Genomic DNA, 23,658 nt, shown 5'->3' on the forward strand with positions numbered 1-23,658 from the left:
AGAAACTGGCTCTCATACCCTGTTGTGTGAATTTCACATGCCGCTGGGCTTAGCACTAAGTGAGCTCTACCCTCACCTATGAAACAGACCTTATGGTTGATTGCTAGTCTATCTGTGGTGCCAGTTATGTTGTCACATTCAAAGCACTGTTGAAGAAGGCAATGGAAAAACCCCCCCAAATGATTATACAATAAAACAATGATGGACAAAAATCTGAGTATGAGTCCCAGCAACTATGGGACCCCTGCATGGTTTGTTGTGCAGGGGCTGCACTGCAGTGGGAGAGGTAAGGCTTCTACAGTCATCATCTCACAAGGTCCTAACAATGGGATGGCAGAACAGAAGATGATGATCAAACACGTTAGCATAGGGACTTGGAATTTTGGGATGATGTTGAAGAAATGGAAATGAGAACTATAAAATGGGAGATAGAGAGAGGAAACATAGATATTTTAGGGCTGCACTGAGTGAGATGGAAGGATATCAGGGATACTGGAGAGTTAGTTATGACGAAGTAGCGGTAGTAGTTTTATGGGAGGCGACTGACATTTGAGGTCATTTGCGCCATTAGAAATGGGCATGAAAGGATGAAGGGTAGAGGAAAACCTGGCATCGGAAATAGCATACTCTTAACAATAGGTGCCAAGGGGTCCACAGTGTAACGTCCCGTCTGACAGATGGCATACTCATTCAAAGTGCTTTCCACAAAGCACCTCAAGTAGGCTCTGAGATTGGAACCCAGGTCCTCTGGATGGGAAGGCAGCACATTAGCTACCACACAATCCTGATTCCCTATAAAGTAGGATACAGTAGAATAGGCAGAGTGTCAGCCAGGGGTGGCAGCATTGAACAACAAGGTAAGAAGGAGTAAGTGATAGAATATTATTGATAGCTGAAAGATAGTAAAAGCTGAAAGAGTATTAGATTTAGTAGAAGAATGTATCAGCAAAGGCTGATTGGCATAATGGACCAGGAGGCCTCAGTGCCTAGGGCTACTGTCAGAGGACCCACAACCTTCAATCTAGTAAAGACAGAACCAGTGAATTTGGTCATTATTCAAGTCTACATGCTAACTAAGACAGACTAGCTTTAATATGTTTAAAAACGTAATTGAGTATTGTTTGATTTCAAACCCCATGTATTCTTAAAGTGAATATTTTGAACTGGGCTTCTCCAGAATGAAATTTTAATGCAACCATGATAATGAATGTATTTATGTATGTTTTTCTTTTGGTAACATCTAGTGACAAGTAGTGCTCTCTGAGGAGGAGGTTCCTCGCGCATCACGAGTAACATGCTTGGGGAGATAAATACCTTAAAAATCACTCTACAACAAATTGTAGTAAATAAGACAGTAAATGAGCCTATGAATTGGCAGTACACACCTTAGACACAGGAGGAAAGTAAAGAGAGAAGAAACTTCCCTTCAATAACACGTTTTTATCAAATTTGTGTCCTTAGCCATTGCAATAAAATTTTTAAAATCAACTTCTTCTTACATTGAGACGTAGCATTGTAACATCGATAAATAGAGCTGAAATATAAAAAGAAAATTGTGCCAGTGCTGCTAGTCTTGGGGGCAATGCTTACCTCCCTGCTCTTCAACATCACTTACTGGTATACAACAGCCCTTCATGCATTACCCACTAGATGTTGTCATCAATGGTGACCCTGGATCCACTACTAGGTAATGAATATAGGTTTTCATTACGCAGGCAAATGGAAGGAGTACTAATCGGTGTAATGTGTCCATTCAAGGGAATTAATGTAATGGTTTAAGAGATATAGTTTCGTACTTAGTGGAACAACATGCGAGTGATTTTACTGAAAAATCTATTGTCTGTGCTGGTCGAGATAGAGTTGTGGCCCAAGTTCATTTAAGTAGATATTAAGGCATTGGCATACATTTGGGATGATTAGTTACCAATCGTTTAATTGAAGGAGTTACTCACGTGAGTGTGATGACAGGTGTCATTATGAATGACATCAACGTTAAGTTCAACAGATTCAGGCTTGAGGTCGTGGAAGTTCATCATAATGAAATAAGGACAGTTTGCACTTTTCCACAGTTACTTAACTTATGACGCGTTTCAACTCACAGAGTCATCATCAGGTACAAGACAAACTAAATGGTAAGGAGTCCTTATTTATATGTACAACAGATGTGGTTGGGGAGGGAGAGTCGAGTAGGGGAGAGGAGGAGGGGGGGAGGAGAGGCGGAGAGGTTATTAAGAGCGAAGAATGGGGGGTTAATGACAGGAAAAACCGCAAAGTGGGGGACGAGGGGCTGGAGTATCGGGAGCGGGTTGTTGTATAGCAGGGGGGTTAAAGGCTTAAGGACATAAGGAAGGAATTATCAGTAGGAGATAGTGGGGGGGGGGGAGGGGAAGATGGGTCAAACAGGTAACTTTCTAGGAAGCAGAGCCCACGTGCTGCGAGGGGGAAAGGGGGGGGAAGTGCACTAGTTCTTGGAAAATATGATGACCGTTGGTAGTGGGCAGAGGGAGACCCTGACAGGGGGGGGGAAGAGAGGATAAGGTAGGAGGTGAAGGGTGAAGACAGAGGGTGAAGTCATGAAAAAGGAGGGGCAGTAGGATTTTTGATTCTTGATTTTATTCATCGGGAAAGGGATCTTGAGGAGGGGTGAATGGTTCACAAAAATTTGTTCATTTAGGAGAACATTGTGGTCCTCCTGCAGTATTTCAATTGTTCCAGTGTGTCCAGTTTCAATCCCTTATTCTCCAGGTGGAGGATTTCCAGAACGAACTTGCAATCATGCAATGTCCTTATTAGATGTTTGGCTAGGAGAGACATTTCATCACCCGATGTCCAGCATCTCTTATGTTCTTTCACTCTCGTGATGAAACCTCTCCCAGTCTGGCCTATGTAGCACTTTTCACAGGAATCACATTTCACTTTGTATACACTGGATTGAAGGAGGGGGTCCAACAAAGTCAAAGGGACTTCCCATCCACATCTGTTGTACATATAAATAAGGACTCCTTACCATTTAGTTTGCCTTGTACCTGATGATGACTCTGTGAGTTGAAACGCGTCGTACGTTAAATAAACTGTGGAAAAGTGCAAACTGTCCTTATTTCATTATGACATCAACGTTGGCGTTGAAAATGTTTGGGGCTGCTGACTCAAAAGACAAATCAAAAGACACGAGTGCTTCCATTTCCAATGAGTCCTTGACTCGGTTGGAATACAAAGGCAGTCGCTCATATGATGTCAGTAACATTGCTATTTTGGCATTTGTTGATGGAGTGAGTTACGAGTCATTCATATGTTAACTTTTTAATCATCATCATCAGTATTTCAATCCTAGGATTGGTATACTGCAGCCCTCCATTCTACTCAATTTGTCAATTCCCTAAAACACTGATACCTTCACGGTTTTACGTCCTTCTTAATTTGTCCTGTGCATGTCTCTTGGTATTCCTTGTGGAATCATCCTTTCTATTTTATTCCTAATCAATCCATTTTGCCTCATTGTGTGTCCAATCCAGCTATTACTTCTTTGCCGCAGAGTTCTCCACATGGTCCTATCCCCTTCTATGTTTGCTGTACTTCCTCATTCCTTACTAAGTCTGTCCATTTAACCTTCAGTATTCTCCTCCAGCACCATGTTTCAAAGGCTTCTATTCTTTGCTGGTCCACTTTTGCAAGCCTCGGAACCACAGGGTTAGAATATTCAAATAAAATTATTAATGTAATGCTTTTTTTAAATATCAAAAATTTAATTCTTAAACCTTGAGGTTTATCATAAAAAACAAACAAAATATATACCCACCAAATTTGGAGGAATGTTCCACAAAATTACCTTCATAGAAAAATTAACCTCCATCGAAATATAGACAAATACAATCAGTTATAGACAAATTATTACAAAAACTGGAATAAATAATCTGTCACATTGGATTTGACCCTCTTTCGGTTGTGACTTCATTAAAATAAACAACAGCCAATGAGGAATGAGAAGTCAATTGCAGAAGTTTCTTTCCAACAGAATAACTTCACTCTAGCTAATTTAGTTGCCCTCCTCTCCTATTGACGACAAATTTGTGATCGCTACCCGATTCCCCTAATGAGAAATCATAAAATTACTTTGATCTGCTCTATTTCAAGCAGAGTGAAAGTATCTATCCTGATGACTCCCCAGGAACTTGATTCTTCCTCCCATGCCTGTGACCCAGTACAGAGCTGTCAAAATCAAATATTTGGTACAAAGTATTAGCACCACAGAGTCATCAACCTAGATTGCTACACACATGTACTTCTCCCTGTGCAGCATCCTTTGCACAATGACCATTTGTTTTCCCATGAAGAAAACACTTGACCTCTGTCTGCTCCTTCCAATAAGTATGCCAACCACAAAAATGTAAAAAGTCAGCCCACTCGACACCAATTAAAAACACGAGGCATGATCCACTAACTACATTTTGTTTTATTACAACACAATTTAATTATTCCTCACAACAGGGAAATCCGAACTTGATCATATTCATTCCTTTCACTTTCTAAACCCTTCCACCACTCCTCTCAACTTTTCATTCCGCTCGTTCTCTGGCAAGCTCTGAATCTAGGACCCCAAACTAAAAGACCCTCGTCTCAAGTATATCTTAATACCAGTCCTTCTAAAATACCTGTACTAACAGTGATATACACTCCTTGAGAGGTGACCTCTCCAGTACAGTCCACCCTTCATACCCTATGGATAGCAATGTTGCTGGGAATGGAAACTCCGATTTGAGGGGTACCCAATATACATAATCAGTTAGCACTGATATCAGGTCCCACCTGCAAAGCCATTAACAATGAGGTCTTTTCTTTCAGATGCTCATGCCTTTTATTTTCCCCTCAAAGCCAACCTGCTGAATGTCCCTTTTCTTCACAAAATTTTCAATTCTGAGGAAAGTATCATCCTCAATCCCATTAGGACACCCAACCTGTGAAAAAAATGTGAACCTCTGAAAATCGGTTCCATTATTGCAGAGACAAGCAGCTGCGAGTTAAATACAAAATACCTACTAATCCATGGTTATGGCCTGAAAAGGAACTCATTGGAGATATCATCCACCTTGGTGGACTGACATCTCTCATTGTATATCCCTTGTTGCAGGGGAGGTAACTCCATCTGCAGAAAACCCATTGGCATCCACTGAGGTACAATGCAATGTGGAGATTGTTGGTCACTTAAAAGTTCCTTCGTAGCACCATCTTTCACTATTGGCACACCTCCAACAGTATTGCACTGCCCAAATAAATCTGATTTTCTTGCTTAAACTTAGCCATGGTGAATAGGCATAAGCAAGAGACAGCGGTAAAAAGTTGTAGCCAACCCAGTGCACACTATCCTCAAGGAATCATGCTGCCCAGAATATCAATTAAAAGGAAATACCCCTGCTTGCTTAGCCATGCCACTGGTAGCACTATATGCTAGCTATCCAGAGAAGTGTGTCACATGAATGCTCTCTTCAACACCTGGGAATCACAACTGCTCTTTTCTGCTTGCTCGTAGACTATATAATATATATATAGGCAGGTTGGGGCACACTGTAGAGTTTATGCCACCTACTAGAAACATCCAATACATACTAATGATGGAATTTCACTTTCTCAATACCATGTGCCTCATTCAGTATTTACTAAGGACTACAGAATCTGTCTCCCTCCACTCCCATTGCTTTATTTTTTACACCAGGCCTAACACCACATCGAAATCAAAATAACCAGTCCACAAAACATTTTATTCCACTATGCAGAGAAAATTTCAAAAAAATGTATAACATACATTGAATTGGGAAACAAAATATGGTATACACATTTTCTGTTTGTACTGAATGAAAGTTAAGACAAAAGTAAAAACATAAAAAGCAAACACTGAGGTCATTTCATTAATTTAGAGAAAATACTACTCCACCTAAGAAATAAATTAAAAAATTCAGAACACTTTCCATGAATACAAAATTAAATTATTTACCACTGCAAAAATTGTACATACAAATCGATTCATCTCTCATTAAAAATTCATAAATACCAGAACTTAAGACGACTTTCAGCAGAAGAAAAACTTTTATTCAATTAATTTGCAGTTGATAGGTAGGAATCTTGTGAAACAGCATTATAAAACACTCTGATTTTAACAAAATATATAATTTATCTTTCAATTCTTCCAACGAGAAAATAAATAGGTTGAACCTCTCAGAAATAGACCAGCTCCTAGGTTCCCTCTTTATTTTCTTGGAAATTGGAGGAAGTCATCAAGGGAAGGCCCAGATTTTCCCAAGGGATCCACAGGGAACATGAGGATATCCCCAACCCAAGTGGGCATAAGTAACCTAGAGAGAAGGCAAGAGATCAATTAGTAAAACAAGCCAGCTTTACGCTACAACTTTTACCAAAATGTTAGGTTGGACGATAAAATTTCAGCGAGAAGATAGGATCCCAAGAAAAGGGAAAAATGAAATCATGGAGAGACATGATAAATAAAATCATTTATATATATTAGATCAATTACATTTCAAAGAACTTGAGGAGGGAGAGGGATCCAGGTTAGATCCTTATTCAAGATGAATGATTTTCAAACTTTGAAATTGTTCCATTTTTATCATATTACAATTTTTATTGTATTACAAAGCCTAGAAGGAATTCTCCACTTTTAAACCACATAATATTGGTTTAATGTTCTATCACTAGAAATCAAAAGGGTTGAGCTCTTGGCATCAATGAAAGTTTGATTCAATTGATGGGCTGAGTTTTAAAATATAAAGGCATGAAACACAGAAATTGGAGAAAGCAGAATTCTGCCACCTTAAGAAACTGAATCGTTATTTTCAAAGTATTTTCAGTAATGCTATATCATCAATCCAGGACGTTAAAGTCCAGTGAGATGAACTGTTGGCTACTGGTCGTAGGGCCCAGGTTCAATTTCCAGTGATGCCTTTAGGTACTCTCAACTTCGCCCAAGCTGTCATTTTTTAGGTAACAGATCTCCCTGGGAAACAATAGGCGGCCCAGAGAAAGAACCTGCATAGCATTCACTTGCCTGCTAATTCTGAAGCCATTACTTCAATCCCCACCTTTGCAGGCTTTCCTCCAATATCTAGGGCTGGATATTTGTACCTATGCGTTTATTATTTCATGTTGTACAACTGTTGACTGCACATGATTTAGTGTAATTCCCATGAACATAAATGCAATAATTTTGTACTTACTCCAACACTAGTTCCTCACATGTTTTTGAGGTCTGGGTATCTTGATCATATGAATATTTTACACCATATTTAAGTCTTCTAGTCCAGACTTTTCATCATATTCGTCATGCTTTGGTATCACTCACCGTTTCCATGTGATTTAGAATTTTTCAACTATCAAAAGTTATTTAATGCAATGTGCCTTGCCATCAGTTAGTCTCATGATGTAGGCATGTCGCTGATTTTTGATGTTCAATGCAAAGTGCACACACTCCTCTCCCCAACTGATCGCAACTCACAATGTTAGGAGTACGTGATGGAATGACCAAAACAGAGGGACTGACACCGTCTATGTTAATGCCTGAGGAAGTGTTTGGCCTTGCGTTACCTCATCACACAAAGCACCAGCCACAACTGGGTGACTGTGAACAGATGCCATAAAACAGCTCCCACCCAAGATTCGCCCACCCTCAAGTGTATTTCAAACACGTGCTAGGCAAGCTCTACCCTCACTAATCAAACCAAACTCTGGGTTGATTATCATGGTTTTATCACCATTCCAGAAGAAATGAAATTAAGTCCAAAAAACTGCAGGAGATGCTGCAACAGTAACTTCTAACAGAGTAGTCCACTAATATGCATTTCAATGCAAAAATTTTAGAGTGTAAAAATGATTCGCCTTGACCGGGATAGGCGAATGATTTTTACACCCTGGAACTGTTGCCTGGGAGTGAAACAAGTTTTTCTCTGACACTTTTCTTACAAATTTTCTTTGGTATCCCATCATTACTTTAAATTATTTAACAACCACCAAGGGAGTCTCCTTGTAATATTTTGGTAACCTATACCACTGTAATCTACATCACTTTAATTCATATGGAATGTGCTTTCTTATCCCCTTTTATGAGAACCGCCAGAACATTTTTTAACTTCAACATGAACATGGCGGCACTCTTCAACAAAAGTAGGGACGTGTTTTCGAATGAGTTGAAAGGCATTCACAAAAATTTTAGCCATACAAGCTTGGCTGATGATGAGCGTTCGTGACAGCCAAAAATTGCAACAGCCACCAATAACACTGAAAGAGTTCACCAAATGATACTGGACAACTAACTATCAACTTAAGGTAAGAGATACGGCAGAGACTATGAGCTTATTGAAAGAATCTGTTGGTCATATTTTGACTCCTATGTTCCACCTATAAAATCCTCAGTTGAAATAACAGTCAAAACAGTTGACTGCAAAGGGTAAATGCCTCAAATAAGGTGAATACGGTTCCATCAGCTGGGAAGGTGACGGTGACTGGTTTTGGGATAGTCATTGAAAGGTGTTCATCAGTCAAGACCTTCAAATGGCCCTGGGAATGGTGTCATCATAAGAGGGGTAACATTCCCACATGATTGGGAATCAAAGATTTCACCGTGTCCAGTGGTTGGTTGGATATGTTTAAAATTAGACATTATCTTGTATACAAGGATGTTTATGCTGAAAGTAGAAATGCTGACATTGTGCCTGCAACTCAGTGGAAGATGTCAGAATTTAATACACTTCTTGAAGGCTTCAGCCCAAAATATGTTTTAAATGCAAACGAGACAGGTTTATTTTTTTGTATGCTGCCAGCAAAAACACTGCTTCAGATGCAAATGGCATTATGGAGGGCTTCTTAGATAGAAAAGAGAAGTTCCAGGTACTAGGTGGTTAGTAAATCAAAGTGTCCTAGGTTCATCCTAGGCCAAACATGTAACAATATTGGCCACTAGATAAACAGCATTTTTGTAAGCATGAATGGCCTCAGAAATATTTGAGGATGAACTTCATGCTCTGGATGCTAAAATAAGTTCTAAGAATGGGAAAATTCTGCAGTCTTTTGATGTGTCCAGCCCAGTACTGAGTGTACACCTGAGGAACTTACAGCTAGGATTTTTTCCTGCTAACTGTACTAGTGAGCTCCAAACCACTGGATTTAGAATAATACCCACTTTAAGTTCATCATTGAAGAGTGATTGTACAGAACTTTCGTATCCTTGCATGATTGTTGTTATAATATATTGGCACAGAAATAGGATCTACTAATAGCTTCACACTACAAATCAGCCACTTGGAAGCAGGTTAACAATTATACAATATAATTGATTAAGAACGGCTGAATTTTATGCTAATAGTGATGAAGTATTTCCAGTTGTGATCATGCGTTTATGTGATCAATTGTGATTATGATGACGACAATGACTCCAGTGATTCAGGATGTAAAAATAAAAAATTCTCCTTCTCCCGCATTTTACACTTTTTTCCTATGGTCCCTAGAAGTGTGCAAATAAGGGATTCTACTGAATATGCTTATCCATAAAATTTGGTACAAGCTGCTTGATTTCCACTTCAAAGGTGCTGCCAGGCAAAATACTGGGCAGCCATGGAGGGTTCTAGCGTTGCGATATTACTATTACAGATTTTTACACATAAAACATAGGGCAAATTCATGGTACCTTGGCCATCACTCATCACACAGACACCAGCTAAGTGTCATACTTGTTATATCAGGATTCTACCTCATAACACATGTTTATAGTGAGGGTAAAAAAAGAAATTTTGCACATCCACATTAAGATTTTATACTTCAGCGTGAAGTATTAAATCTGTAAGTGGAAGTGCAAATTTTCTGTGTACACCTGAGGAACTTACAGCTAGGATTTTTTCCTGCTAACTGTACTAGTGAGCTCCAAACCACTGGATTTAGAATAATACCCACTTTAAGTTCATCATTGAAGAGTGATTGTACAGAACTTTCGTATCCTTGCATGATTGTTGTTATAATATATTGGCACAGAAATAGGATCTACTAATAGCTTCACACTACAAATCAGCCACTTGGAAGCAGGTTAACAATTATACAATATAATTGATTAAGAACGGCTGAATTTTATGCTAATAGTGATGAAGTATTTCCAGTTGTGATCATGCGTTTATGTGATCAATTGTGATTATGATGACGACAATGACTCCAGTGATTCAGGATGTAAAAATAAAAAATTCTCCTTCTCCCGCATTTTACACTTTTTTCCTATGGTCCCTAGAAGTGTGCAAATAAGGGATTCTACTGAATATGCTTATCCATAAAATTTGGTACAAGCTGCTTGATTTCCACTTCAAAGGTGCTGCCAGGCAAAATACTGGGCAGCCATGGAGGGTTCTAGCGTTGCGATATTACTATTACAGATTTTTACACATAAAACATAGGGCAAATTCATGGTACCTTGGCCATCACTCATCACACAGACACCAGCTAAGTGTCATACTTGTTATATCAGGATTCTACCTCATAACACATGTTTATAGTGAGGGTAAAAAAAGAAATTTTGCACATCCACATTAAGATTTTATACTTCAGCGTGAAGTATTAAATCTGTAAGTGGAAGTGCAAATTTTCTTTTTTTACTCTCATCATGAAGGAATTCCACAAAGTTAAACCTGAAACTGCTATGTGTAAGTTTACCGTTTTAAAAGTAAAAAACATAACTGAGGAAAAACCAGGGGTTTACAAGTTTTATAACCAGCTCATTACAAAAGGCTGAGTTAGTGAATGATCAAATGCATTGTTTGAACACTCACTTAACTCAAAAGTGAAAAGGAGCAGTTCCTTTTATCTGGCCCTACACACATCTGAGCCCCGAGGGCCGCCGGAACAATCATACAGGGTCCGTACAAAAGGTATCGGGACTGGTTTGCTGTAGCCTCAACTAATGGATGGGGGTCCGACTGGGCAGCTTGGTAGAGGGGTCTCGGGAGGGGGAATGGAGTGCATTGTCAAGCATCACTACGCTGTGAAGTTTTCCATTAAACTCGGGAAATCCACATTGGAGACCCTTGAACTCATTAAACAGGCTTATGGGGATTATGTCTAAAGCTGCACAAGAGTTTTGAGTGGCACAAAGTGTTAAAGGAAGGCCGGGAGCTTGTCGAAGACTATCATTGCATCGGATGCCCAACGACTGCTCGAACCCATGCTCCAGTGCCCAAAGTGAAAAAGGTTTTGGACTCTGACAGGTGCTTAACCATCGCCCTTTTCAGCGAGAAGACCAGCCTTTCAGTCGGAATCGTCCTCACCATTGTAACAGAGGATATTGCGATGAGGAAAGTGCGCGCGAAGCTGGTGCCAAAAGTCTTGAGCGAGGAACAAAAACTGGCACAGGTAGAAATTTCGCAAGAAAAATTTTGGACTGCATCCAGGAAGATGAAAATTTTCTCGATAACATAATTACCTCATAGGATAGCTCAAAAGGAGCTCAAAGGATATCGGTTCAACTCCATCAAGGCGGTTCAAGCGGCGACGACAAATCCTCTCACCATTATTACAGAAACCGATTTCTAGCGGGCTTTGTACGAGTGACAGACGTGCCAAACTAAGTGTATCAATGCATGAGGATTGTATTTTGACGATTATTACGTAATTGTAATTATAGACTGCAATAAATTTTGATTTTTGGAATCAGTATCGATACTTATTTTACGGACCCTGTAAGTGCACCGCTTCCCCGATGAGAGGGCATGAGAAAGAATAGGAGAATGGTCGTCAAAGCACCTATACACTGCACAGCTGCAGGTCTTAACAACTTCAAACAGATTATGGGAAAATTTCAGAGTGCATACCTATTTGTTATTGTATCTCTCCAAGCTGGGTTTTCAGTCAGCAAGTCACGATAGTTATCCCGTGATACAATGACCCCTCCAACTGCAACAGCATACTGTACAATGTACCTGGAATGAAAAATATTACAATCCTTTGCAACACAATATGGCATTTCTCTTTCAAGAAAAACAACTGCATGCTTCATAATAGAATTAAGCTGGTTTTGAAGTCCTTCTAGCTCTGAATGCTATAATGCCAAAACTGAGACTCAACTGAATACGTGAAAGTCGTAAAAATCATAAATAACTCCTTATGTTCAATTAAAATTCCACCACAGAAGGCAATTCAAGCAGCAGACTGCACGGAGAATGGCATAGACTGGGAAGGCAGAGAAGAGTAGGGATCGCCTGCTGCTGCCACAGAATATTCACTCACAATGATGAAAGATTTTCACACAGAATTGCACAAGGAATGCCATACCATGAGCGTGGTGTGATTCAAAACTTAACAAATAGTAAATAGTACAGATGATAAAACATACAAATGAGCAGTTTGTACACCATATAGCCACGACTCAAAAGAATACACTTTGTATTTCCACATAAATTATATATTTAGATGACCTATGTTTTAACACGTAGCATAATTATCAAGACCTGATGATGACACTAGGTGTTGAAACCTAGGTCGCCTAAAAATACATTCATGGCTCACTTCCACAAAGTAAATCTGGAAACTACACCACACACCATATAGCCAGTTACTGAGTTTGGAGATCCAAACACGCTGAATTTGACAAACATAGTTTACCCATTTATCCAAATGCTTTATGAAGTCTTTAATCTGAGAAGATATAGTAGTGGCCTGCAATACCAACAAGAAAAGCTCACTATGAAAGCAGACAACTTTTTGTGTTCTTTGAAATAATGAACCGAAACAATGAAGATGAACCAATGCATCCGATGATTTCAAATAATTTGTGTTCTCCCATTCACAAACCTGAAGATATTTAAATTTTGGGCTTAATCCAAAGCTTTTCTTCTCTATCACAAGCTTGCCTCATTTATTACCTAGCCCTAAAAATGTCAAGGTCCTCAACCATAAACCAAAATGCACAACCTAAAGCAACATTCACGAAAACCAATCTGTGAGAGATTGCAATACCAGCACACAAAATGCATACAAAAGGTGATGAAATGAAGCCACATTAATTACATTACATCACTTCTTAAAGCTACAGGCTGGACGCTGCATGGCCACACATTGAAAATGTAATTGCTGAAGAACTAGCAAAAATCAATGTGAAATGTTTCCACATCCTCCCTTAAGCCCAGATTCCCTCCCTTAAGGCTATGTGACTTTTTCCTGTTCCCCGATACGAAGAAATACTTTCATGGGAAGCATTTTTCATCATCAGAAGCAGGCATGGGTAAAATGAACATGTTTCATTATACAATGGCTGCTATTCATACAATGCTGGAGTCACATAAATAAAAAATAGATATATATCAAGTGGAAAAGAGCTATGATCATTCATTACGTTCGACTTCTACCACATCACACCCGAAGCTACTCAAATATAGGGAGAACAAGGTTATAGTTTTAATAAAAATGATTTTAACAGAGTCGAGAAAATTAGCGATAGGTATTGCCGATTTTTCTAGGACAACATTATGGTACAAAGGATCCACAAAGAGAAATTGTCTCTGCATGCATACCAGAACTACAATACCACAAAAACTGCCACTTGGATACGAATGCACAGAGGTCATAGATTTCGAGAGTGAAAAAATACCTGAGTTTATGATTTTAGCAATCATCATGATGAATTTCTGGGATTCTACATAAAATGAATAAACTTTTATGCAGTTGCTAAATTTTCAATGCAACAGTTCTAATATCTTCTTATAGTGTGTTAAACATAAAAATACTTCCCCCTTCCATTAAAATACAAGCTTAGAAAGAAAACATAACATAGATGATCATAGCTGGGATCCAGGGATACTTCATGGCAAAATAGAAAGGGGATTTAGGAAAATGAAATCTGATACGGCCATGGGGGTTAGAAGTGGAGTTTTCATGAACTAATCCGTATCATTTATGGGGAAGAAATTTGGTACGAAGATTTCGTCAGATCAATAATGTTACTTCCATTCAAAAAAAAGAAAGACAGTAATACGCGAGGAGTGTTGAACAACAAGTTTGATTTCACACACAGTTAAGGATCATCAATAAATAGCTGGAGAGAAGGGCAAATGATTACTAATGGGATGATCAGTTACGGTTCAAGAAGGGGAGAGGCACATAATGATGCCATAGAGTAACGAGGTCACTAAAGGAAAGGAACATGAGAGTGCAACCAGAGTGCACTTGTCCATTTCGTGGATTTCAAGAAGGCTTTGTAAAGAGTAAATTGGATATAAATAATGAATACATTACATAAGATAGTAGCAGATAAGAGAGGGGGAGAGACGAGTTTATTGGGAGAGATACAATGTATTTATGCACTAGCAGTGGGGCGACATCCCCATTAGCCCAACCTACATTGAGTATCATGGCAGCACCACAAGCAAGATTAAACTGAATGAACCAAATAGTACAAATTTACAATTTATTTGAGAATTTTTAGGAAGTGCTTCCGACGAAATATTTTAACTCTGTAGCTTACTGTTGACTCAAAATAGTCATTATTGAAATTTGTAATCGAGGCAACCACTTTCTAAGCCTGATGCATAAAAAAATACTTAATAGTATTTTTCCAGCAAATCATCTTGCACTTACATCCCAAAGTTATGCCTGTACACCCCCAAGACCCATTAAGATGCATAGAGTAAAAAAAGTGCATCTAATGGGCCAGGAAATACAGCATGCAATGGTATATTTTGGGAGGTATTTTGATGAGAGGTTACGAAACTGGGAGGTAAAGGAGAGAAACAGGATAGACAGTGTTCTCAGCATTACTTCCTTCATGTCATATAGAAACAATGTTAAATATTTTCTGTCCTTTTTCAATTGAACTCTACCAAGATGAAATATCTTTGATTGATTTTCTTAACTTGCTCTGACATTATTGCACTCATAATAGTAATCATCCTCGCTAATTACGGGAATTAAATAATATGTATTTCGATGGTGATGTTATTTTGTTTCAGAGGAATTATCAGATTGATAATGGGAAGCCCGCAAGTCACCTTAATTGTTTGAACACAGAGTGACAAGTTGAGGTCAAGGGTTGCCCTACTGCATAATTCATGGTGTTTTAAGCAGCATAGGAATGGGGAAACACAATTAAACTGAAATATGACTAATCATCATCTGGAATGATTTATCACCAAACAAATTTCTCACCTTATGACATATTCACAACACAGCTGGCTCAGCAGAATACATATATTAATAGAAATAAGCAAGGCGATATATAGCAATTGATTGAGCTGCTCACTAAGAAAAGTTTTACAATTATTCATAATTGCAATTTCCTGTGCAATCAAACAAGGGAAAGAAGTTTCCTCAAAGAAGTCTTTGCTACCTGTCATCATATGACGAGATCAATCGATTGTCAATGTATCGGCTTGGAGTGAAAACAAGGTGACCATCATCTTTGAGTGCTTCCAGGACATCACGGTCATGGGGTGAGACTTTGGATCTTTGATGCAATGGAACGACAGCTACCACCTTGTCATGCCCTCGACGCAGAAAGTACTCCACACATATGCATAAACCTCTGACAGAAAACATACGGTTCCCACCATGCCTGAGAATAATAGTTGATACATTAAAACCAGGTAATGGCAGAACTTGCCAAAAATATACATACCAAATCATTCCCAATTAAATGACATATGCAACAAAGGATAAAGAGAACAATGGAAATGAAAACAATAGATTGATATAACTAATTATAATTTTAACTTTTTCACCATATAAATGATTCAGTTTGGGCAATGAGCAATTAACTGAAGGCCACTCACGCAATGGCAACGTTGCATCCGTCGATGATAATTGGACGTAATCCAGTCTGCTGCACATTTCCACATGGATTAAAAACGTTTGAGCCCACTGAATCCAAGAGGTCTGGCATCGTGGAACTACTTTCGGCAACTTTCTCTGATGGAGCTGGATTCGTATTTCTTGAAAGCTCTACACCTTTCTCATGACTAACAGTTTGAGATTTATCTAAATACTTAGACCTGAATTTCGAGTCTCTCCCACTATACGGGGCAACACTGCGTGTTTTCCTGGAGCCTGAAGCAGACGAGGTGGACGGAGGGTTGTCGCTACATCGTGCGTTATTCGAGGTTTTAATTTGCACCGAATCCACGATTACTGATGTGTTGTTTTTACACGATTGGTCAGCGTCCTCGTCCTCATCATCTAAAACAATCACATCTGGCTGCTGGTCAGCCTGCGCCTTTGTGCACAGTTTTCTCCTTTTTTCCCCTGACACCCCTTCCTGTCTCTTACGTTTGGTTCTATTATTTGTCGCGGTGTTTTGTTCTTCCCCATCGCTGCACAGATCTACCGTGTCCACAGATTCCTGTCTGCGCCTACCAGAGGGCACTTCAGTGATCGCTGTGCTTACAGTAGGGCTCTCAACAAGTATTACACTTTCATTCATATGATTAGGCCCGACATCAGCCAGTTCCTCACTACGATTTTTATCTATGAAAAAAAGGAATGGATCTTCCGGTGTGATTCCTCTTTTTCGTACCATTTCTCTACAAGTGGGTTTCACACGAGCTACCCTCGAGATACTTCTCTTCGTACTACCAGGCAAACGTTCTATTGAAAGGGGAGATTTGGGATGACCATCATCGTTCACAATCCAAACACTGCGAGGAGAATGATACTTCCTTCTGAATGCCACACGTCGATTCCGTAAATTTGAAGCGATAACTTTTCTAGGAGTTCTACTTCCCCTCATGACAATTTAATGATAATCTCGACTTCTGCAAAGAAATACTTGGATTAAGTGACTTCAAAACGACTGACAAAATTTGTCAAATAAGAGATTCATTCTAACATTTGGAAATTGTCAATTGAATTCTTCGACCTTAACTTCTATAAATCATGTTATAGCAATACTGCGAAAATTCAAGGAAACCGTTACATGCCGTTAATGACAGTCACTCTTACCTTCACAACCCGATTTTCTTCACCTGTTGTCAAAGCCTATAAGTTTTGTTTTGCAGGTTGTAGAAAAACAAAACTTGAAAACCTCATGCCACCTGCTGGATAAAAAAATTTAACAAAAAATGGAAGTTTCGTTGGACAGATAACAAAAATGCAGCAAACATAACATGTAATGCTATTGGTACATCTAAATGAGTATGGTAAACACTTAACCTGCGTTGATCCAACATAAGCACATACACTTAAGTGGGGGTACTCTTAACGATATTACATTTAACCTAAGTTTTTCAAATCTAAGATACCATTGAAAAATACAGCTAATTAAGAATGTTAAATTTGACTCCGAATAATGACAAATGCTGGCATCACGCAATAGAGAGAAATTTAATACCAGAATATAATTTCCACAATCGTTCCAGAAATACTAGCTTACCTTGTTGTGTCGATTGCCTCGAATTGTTATTAGAAATTAATAAACTACATTACCAGGACCGAATAGTGTTTGCATCAGTCGAATTTGAAGGCAGATAATTAAAAAAAAAAATTCAACGGTAACTAACGTTAACTACACTAACGATACTAACAAACAGATCGTGAGTGCCTTTCGCGTAGCGTTTTTCGATTTTCTTAAGAGCACGCTCTATATTACAGCGACCTATCGGGTAGCATATGAGTCACCAAGAGATACATACACCGCCAAAATTGAAAGGCTTCATCTTCATCATAAAAGAATATATCACACTGCTTTTTTAAAATTTGGGAGTAACGTCATACATTTTCAAGCTAATTTATCTTAAAAGATGCTAGAGCGGCTATTGTGAATCAACAATCGCTAAAATTTCCTACGCCGTAATCTTTGGATAACCAAAGATTACGGCCAAGGGCATTAAAACCAATGCATATTTAATTAACTACTCTAGGGATTAGTATCCTTTTAAATTTTTCACATACACGTAAAAAATCACTACCAAGTTGCAGCGTCAATACAATACTTATTCGATCATTGAACAGATTAACCTTGTTAATATAAAATTCGAATAATATATTACCAATTCACTGTGTGTTTGTATATAAGAATACATAATGTGCGTTTGGACTATAATCGTTGCATTAATCGCTATTACTATTATCAAGACTATATTATTTTACTATTATGATGGATGGTTAAGGTGAGATTTCAGGAACATCAAACAAAACAGGATATGCGAATCAGTCTAGGGATTTCACTCTAACAATCTGATATGTTTGTTTTTTCTTTTTGATCTCTTAAAGCCAATAAAATATGGACTTTAAATAAACCAAAAGTGCAAGCTTCTTACACTGTATGCTGTAGGAATTTAAATCAAAATTCTATGATCTGTCTTATCAAATACACTTGAGAACCTTTTGTGGACAGTGTCTACATGTTATCAGCTATCATTAAACGATGCGATTAGATATGTTGGGTGAATATACTAATATATTTTAATTATAAAAAATATGGGAAGAAGCCATTTTATTGGGTAGTGATTAAACTCTGAGAATTGATTTTTGAAAACTGGGTAAAAAGTATAGGATATCAAAGCACAGCTGAATTATGTATATCGGGAATTTATCAGGACTCTGGCTTCAACATCAATGAAAGCCCTATAACCAATTGGGAAGTAGGTGTGCATGGGTTTCCTTTTTTTCAAAGACCAATCCCTTCAGCCCAGATTAACACAATAAGAGAAGCAATCTGTTTATAAAAATAGTGCTTGGCGTCAACTCTTCAATAGCATTACTCATTACATCACGAGAATAATTTACTGAATCTTCTATATTCATATCTAAGAGTACATTTCAGCAAAAGATTGACAAGTCTTACTAACCTGCCTAGTGTTGCCCATTCGAACTCAAGTGCAGGATCCAGATAAGTTGCCTATCCCACCAGTCCACTCCAACCTTCTGCAAAATGTTCATTAATTTGTCCATTTTACTCTGTCAAATGTCTTCTTAAAGTGTGTGAAGCACACAAATATATCCTAGTTGGGCTCATTAATGCTATGGTATCTCATGTACGCATCCCCTTTATAAATGCCAACTGATTTTCACCAATGTGCTCATTTGATCTCTTTGGTACATCCTTTTCTTGATCCTTTGCCACATGTGAAATCAAGATTGTTCAATAATCCTCGCATATTATTCCTTAACCCTTTTTTGAGATGTTTTTTTATTTATTTAATGGGATTAACCCTTTGCATAAAGAAAGGCAAAAAACATATATAGGTTCCACGATTATAAAAGAAAAAAAAATAATTACAATCAGGTACAAATTGCTTAAGTTTGATATCGACATGTGCAGATATCCACATAGCAATAATTAGCTTTCCAAAATTCTTCAGATATTTTTAATTACATTTTTTTAAGGGATCCTGGTGAGATAGAAAGTAGGTCGATATAATCACGACTATATCTACTGTATCTTCACTTCATGGAAGTATTTCATATCCATATGTAATATATGGTTATAATCATGACTGTTGGCATCTCTCATAATCCCTATTAACCATAATCTGGTTAATAGGCGAGTAGTAAGAGTAGTTTTGGGCATGATGTCTAATTTCAATGAGTGCTTCAAACCTTGTGTTCTGTGAAGGTACTCAGAAAGATATTGCCCTCAGGAGTTCCAAGGAATCGATCTTGTTATGCAGTATTTTATATAGAAAAGTTATTCTATTAATATTTTAATGTTTATGCAAGGATGGACGATTTAGTATAGTTAACATTTCATGGTAACTATAAAGATCTTTGTGAAGATTGAATTTGAATGCAATTTTGGGCACAAATTTTCTGTGAAGACATATGATTGTATGAATTTGGAGTTTGTAGTACGGTGGTCAAACAGTAGAGCATTATTCACAGAGTGACCCAACTAATGAGAAGAATAGAACTTTTAAACATATAAGGCTCTATATGTTTAAAGTTTTTACAGTATTGGAAGATAAATCCAAGCGATTTGTATTCTTTAGATTGAACATAGTTATAATGTTAATTGAATGTTAACTGTGAGTCAATAAAACTCTGAGGTCTTTTATATTTGTTAATTGGGCCATATGATAGTTGCTTAGTCTATATTCATGATGCTGTGGACTCCTTATTCAGCTGAATGTTACAGAATTGCATTTTTTTAAGTTAAATAGTTATGCTCACACCAGTTTTGAAGCCGATAAAGGCCGTTTTGCAAAGTTAGGTGATCATCAATTAATTGAACTGAATAAGGGCTTAACAAATTTGTTATTAATGTCAAATGTCTGTCAGAACCTTTAACTAAAATTAGTGGTTCCTGAGTGCATTAATTTTACTAATCACATTAATTGCACCATGGGACCAAGCCCAAAGTAGAATCTACCTGAAATTAAATTAAAAGTTTTGAAGGATGATGGATAAGAACAATCCAGAGCATGGAAGTTGCAAAGTGTGCGACTAATCATAGCCCAAACTATTGAGGAACTTAGGATCAGATGCACATAGATGGGCTATGGACAAGTTAGAACATTTTTTTACGTTTATGATGGACTCACATTAAGTTACAGGATATTGATGAAATGAAATCTTCCATTGTGGAACTCAACAAATAAGTACCTCTGTTTTGAATGTAACAAATCAAACTCAAATTATTTCTAAATATTCAATGCAACAATTTCAGAGCGTAAAAATCATTTGCCTTGACTGGGATTCGAACCAGTATCCCTCAATGTCTGGTCGAGTGCTTTAGCCATACTAGATCCATCAATCCACACATGATCCATTTCTGTATCTGCTCCTGGGAAATAATATCAGTTGACACAACTCAATCCCAAATCTGAACCAAGTCATAAGTTAGTCTGGCTGATATTCCTGGAATTTTCCATGTGTACCAATGTCTACTGTAGCATTTAAACCTTGTGTTAGGAATAATTATCCTATTTATCATGCAAAACGCTGTAGTTTTACCCTCATAGTATTTCCTTCCTCTATACTACGCACCTACTTCAATACCATCTCTCCCTTCTCTGCATTCCAGTACCTCGTCACTTCCAAGTGTTTTCTTTCTGGTGTATTCAAAATCACTTTGTCTGCATGCGAGAAAGTACACCTCGATTATCTTTAGACTGGCTAGATGTGCTCTTATTACTACTAATAATAATCTATCACTCACTCATTCCACATTTACTACCCTTGCCTTCAAGTTTCCCATTCATTACTCTGATACCAAATGTTGACTATCCCTCTCTTTACTATACTTTATTCAGCAACCATTCCTCCAATAATTGCCATTATCTTTCCATCTTACCTCACACAGGCTTAACATGTCAATATTTCCTTACTCCATCTCCAGCTTGATGTTCACAAGTCCTAGGCATTGTCTTAACACAACAAATGTCTATTCTCATTGTGGTATTCCTATTTTATCTCCTATATTCTGCCGCCACTCCACTTGGTTTTGTAAAAAATTCCATTCGATGATGCCTGTAGAGGCCTCAACTCCTTTCTTGCTGCTAGGCACAACACTTGGCCCCATTGACCAGGTCCTTCAGTTGCCAGGACTCATTTACTTCAGTGGTTCCATCATATTTTCTTCGGATAAATGCTTAAGGTGGTTTTCTGGACATCTCTCCTGAGATCTACCAACTGCATAGATGCTCTTTCAATCTACCAAAGTTTATGTAGTCTGTAAAACTGAGGGTTACCTGAAAATCATTCTTTTGCATCTTAGGTTTAAAGTAACTATATATGTTTAATCATTTAAATTATTACATTTAAAAAAATAGCTTTATAACTAATTATTATTCAATATTTAAAACAATGTAATGTTTCCCCTTTCTAACAATAGTATTGCAATCCAGGATGTTCTCGATGGGCCATGGCTATTGATTGCATTATTATATTAAAAAATAAATAAAATAATGAAAGCTAATATGACTAAATAATTTAATGATGCTAATGGTCATCTAAGGACATATAATTTGATTTGCCTCTGGCCAATAGCATTGAAGCCTCGATAATAATTAAAGCTTGTAAGTTCACGGGAAATACTTTCTTCCAGGGAGACTCTGACTTGAGCAACATGTATGAAGTAACAAAATAAACAGCTATCTTTCAACAAAAAGCATGATGGTATCAACTGATGAAGCTGTATGGAGGATGTTTTGGGACATTTGATTTAAATTGGTGATTAACTGAGTGAACACCCATTCAAAGTAGGTACACTGATGTGACACAAAATTCTTTACCTTCTCATAAAATGCCATAATACACGGAGAGTCATTAATTAGTTTAAAAATCACTAGGCTATTCCTTTGAACCATATTAAATGATAAAAAGAAGCCATTTTTCCTTCTACTGTCCACCATGTATTTTCTGGTAAAATATTTTCTTCAAAATTCCAGGTTTCACTTCTCTACTCCCATGTTTTTCCCATTCCTGGTTGGCATGAATCAGGATTACTGGCCATCTTGTCAGATGTCCCCAACATACGTCGTAAGACCATGCCACACTTATTCAAATGTAGAACATTGGCCAGTGATACTTTCAATGTTTTAATTGATTCACCTATTATAACAATGAATGTGCTTTCATTTTTATTATTCAAGCATGCATAACTTCCAGAATTTGTGTTTTCAGTAATTTTGGAATTGCCTGAGATTAATGTTGCATGATCTAGCTACAGTGTTTGCTTAAAAAGTATCGGTAACAATTTTTGCAAACCATTATCACTGAAAATTTGGTGATGTGAAAGATCTGCGCTAACGTCGTCCCAAAGGTCTTGACGGATGACCAAGAGCAAAGTCGAGTGTCTGCTTGCTAAGACCTTCTGCAACAATTCCCCAATCCCCTTACAATCTCAACTTGGCACCATCAGACTATTTCCTATTCCCAAAAGTGAAATCCTCTGAACCAACCACAATGGGACCCTAATTGTCATCAAAGAAACTTGTATGCATACACTTAAGGACCTTCCAGAATAGGCCAACCAGGGAGTCTTCAAGTCGTGGAAAAGCTACTGGCAAAAGTGTGTTGGTGCTCAAGGGATGTAGTTTGAAGAATTTGGAGATATTGCAGCAATATCTGAAAAAAATCTAATTGTATGAACATTTTCCCGATACTTTTTATGCAAATCATGTATTCTCTATCTTCATCTCATCTTCTTTCCATACTACTTCTCATATTCCTTGAGTGTGCACCAGTGGAAGACAGATTGAACCTCCATCTAGTAGCATGCTTACATTTTTAAGGAACACAAGAGCAAGAACCATCTTTAGGCAGACATGACCATTTGCAGTCTCAGCTCCTATCTGAGTAATGAATACCGTGGAACTTGATACTTATTCTCTATTCTGGCACAATACCCTTGCATTGGCATTGACACCGAGTTCTCTTTCAGAATAATGGCAACAATAGTGGAATGGAAATATGTCTTGGCTGATTGGATTTTCTTTATGCAGTAAAATATCCATCATGCATATTTTTCATTCCCGACCTTAATTTCACCAAGCAATAAAATTTACCTCTCGTAAAGCAAATTAAATGGTGAAGCATCAAGGAAGCAAGATTTTCAGTGCATCTGTTTAGAGGAGGAGAAATAGGAAGTTATACAAGCAATGTTGTCACCACATTTCATTATAACAAAAGATAATTTCAGTCAATATTAGGGAAACTGGAAAATATAAGTTACTATTAAAAAACTTTTCATTTTCTAGA

The 23,658-nt window shown here is 37.8% G+C and overlaps 1 protein-coding gene across 2 annotated transcripts; it reads right to left on the reverse strand.

Moving 5' to 3' along the window:
- Positions 1-3,800: 3,800 nt before the first annotated feature.
- On the reverse strand, positions 3,801-17,544 carry LOC139696579 (NEDD4-binding protein 1-like). 2 transcript variants are annotated; one of them, XM_071595385.1, is made up of 6 exons: positions 17,390-17,544; positions 16,960-17,051; positions 15,795-16,772; positions 15,353-15,577; positions 11,844-11,951; positions 3,801-6,344 (listed from the first exon to the last, which is right to left on the reverse strand). In XM_071595385.1, the coding sequence occupies exons 3-6, from the start codon at positions 16,745-16,747 to the stop codon at positions 6,239-6,241; spliced, it is 1,392 nt and encodes a 463-aa protein (XP_071451486.1). In that variant the 5' UTR covers positions 16,748-16,772; positions 16,960-17,051; positions 17,390-17,544; the 3' UTR covers positions 3,801-6,238. The 2 variants fall into 2 exon arrangements, with proteins under 2 accessions (XP_071451486.1, XP_071451485.1); XM_071595384.1 differs by having other exon boundaries at positions 16,960-17,054.
- Positions 17,545-23,658: the final 6,114 nt, after the last annotated feature.

Source organism: Hetaerina americana, unplaced genomic scaffold (genome assembly GCF_022747635.1).
Source record: "Hetaerina americana unplaced genomic scaffold, ioHetAmer1.1.p SCAF_7, whole genome shotgun sequence".
In the NCBI taxonomy this organism is placed as follows: domain Eukaryota; kingdom Metazoa; phylum Arthropoda; class Insecta; order Odonata; family Calopterygidae; genus Hetaerina; species Hetaerina americana.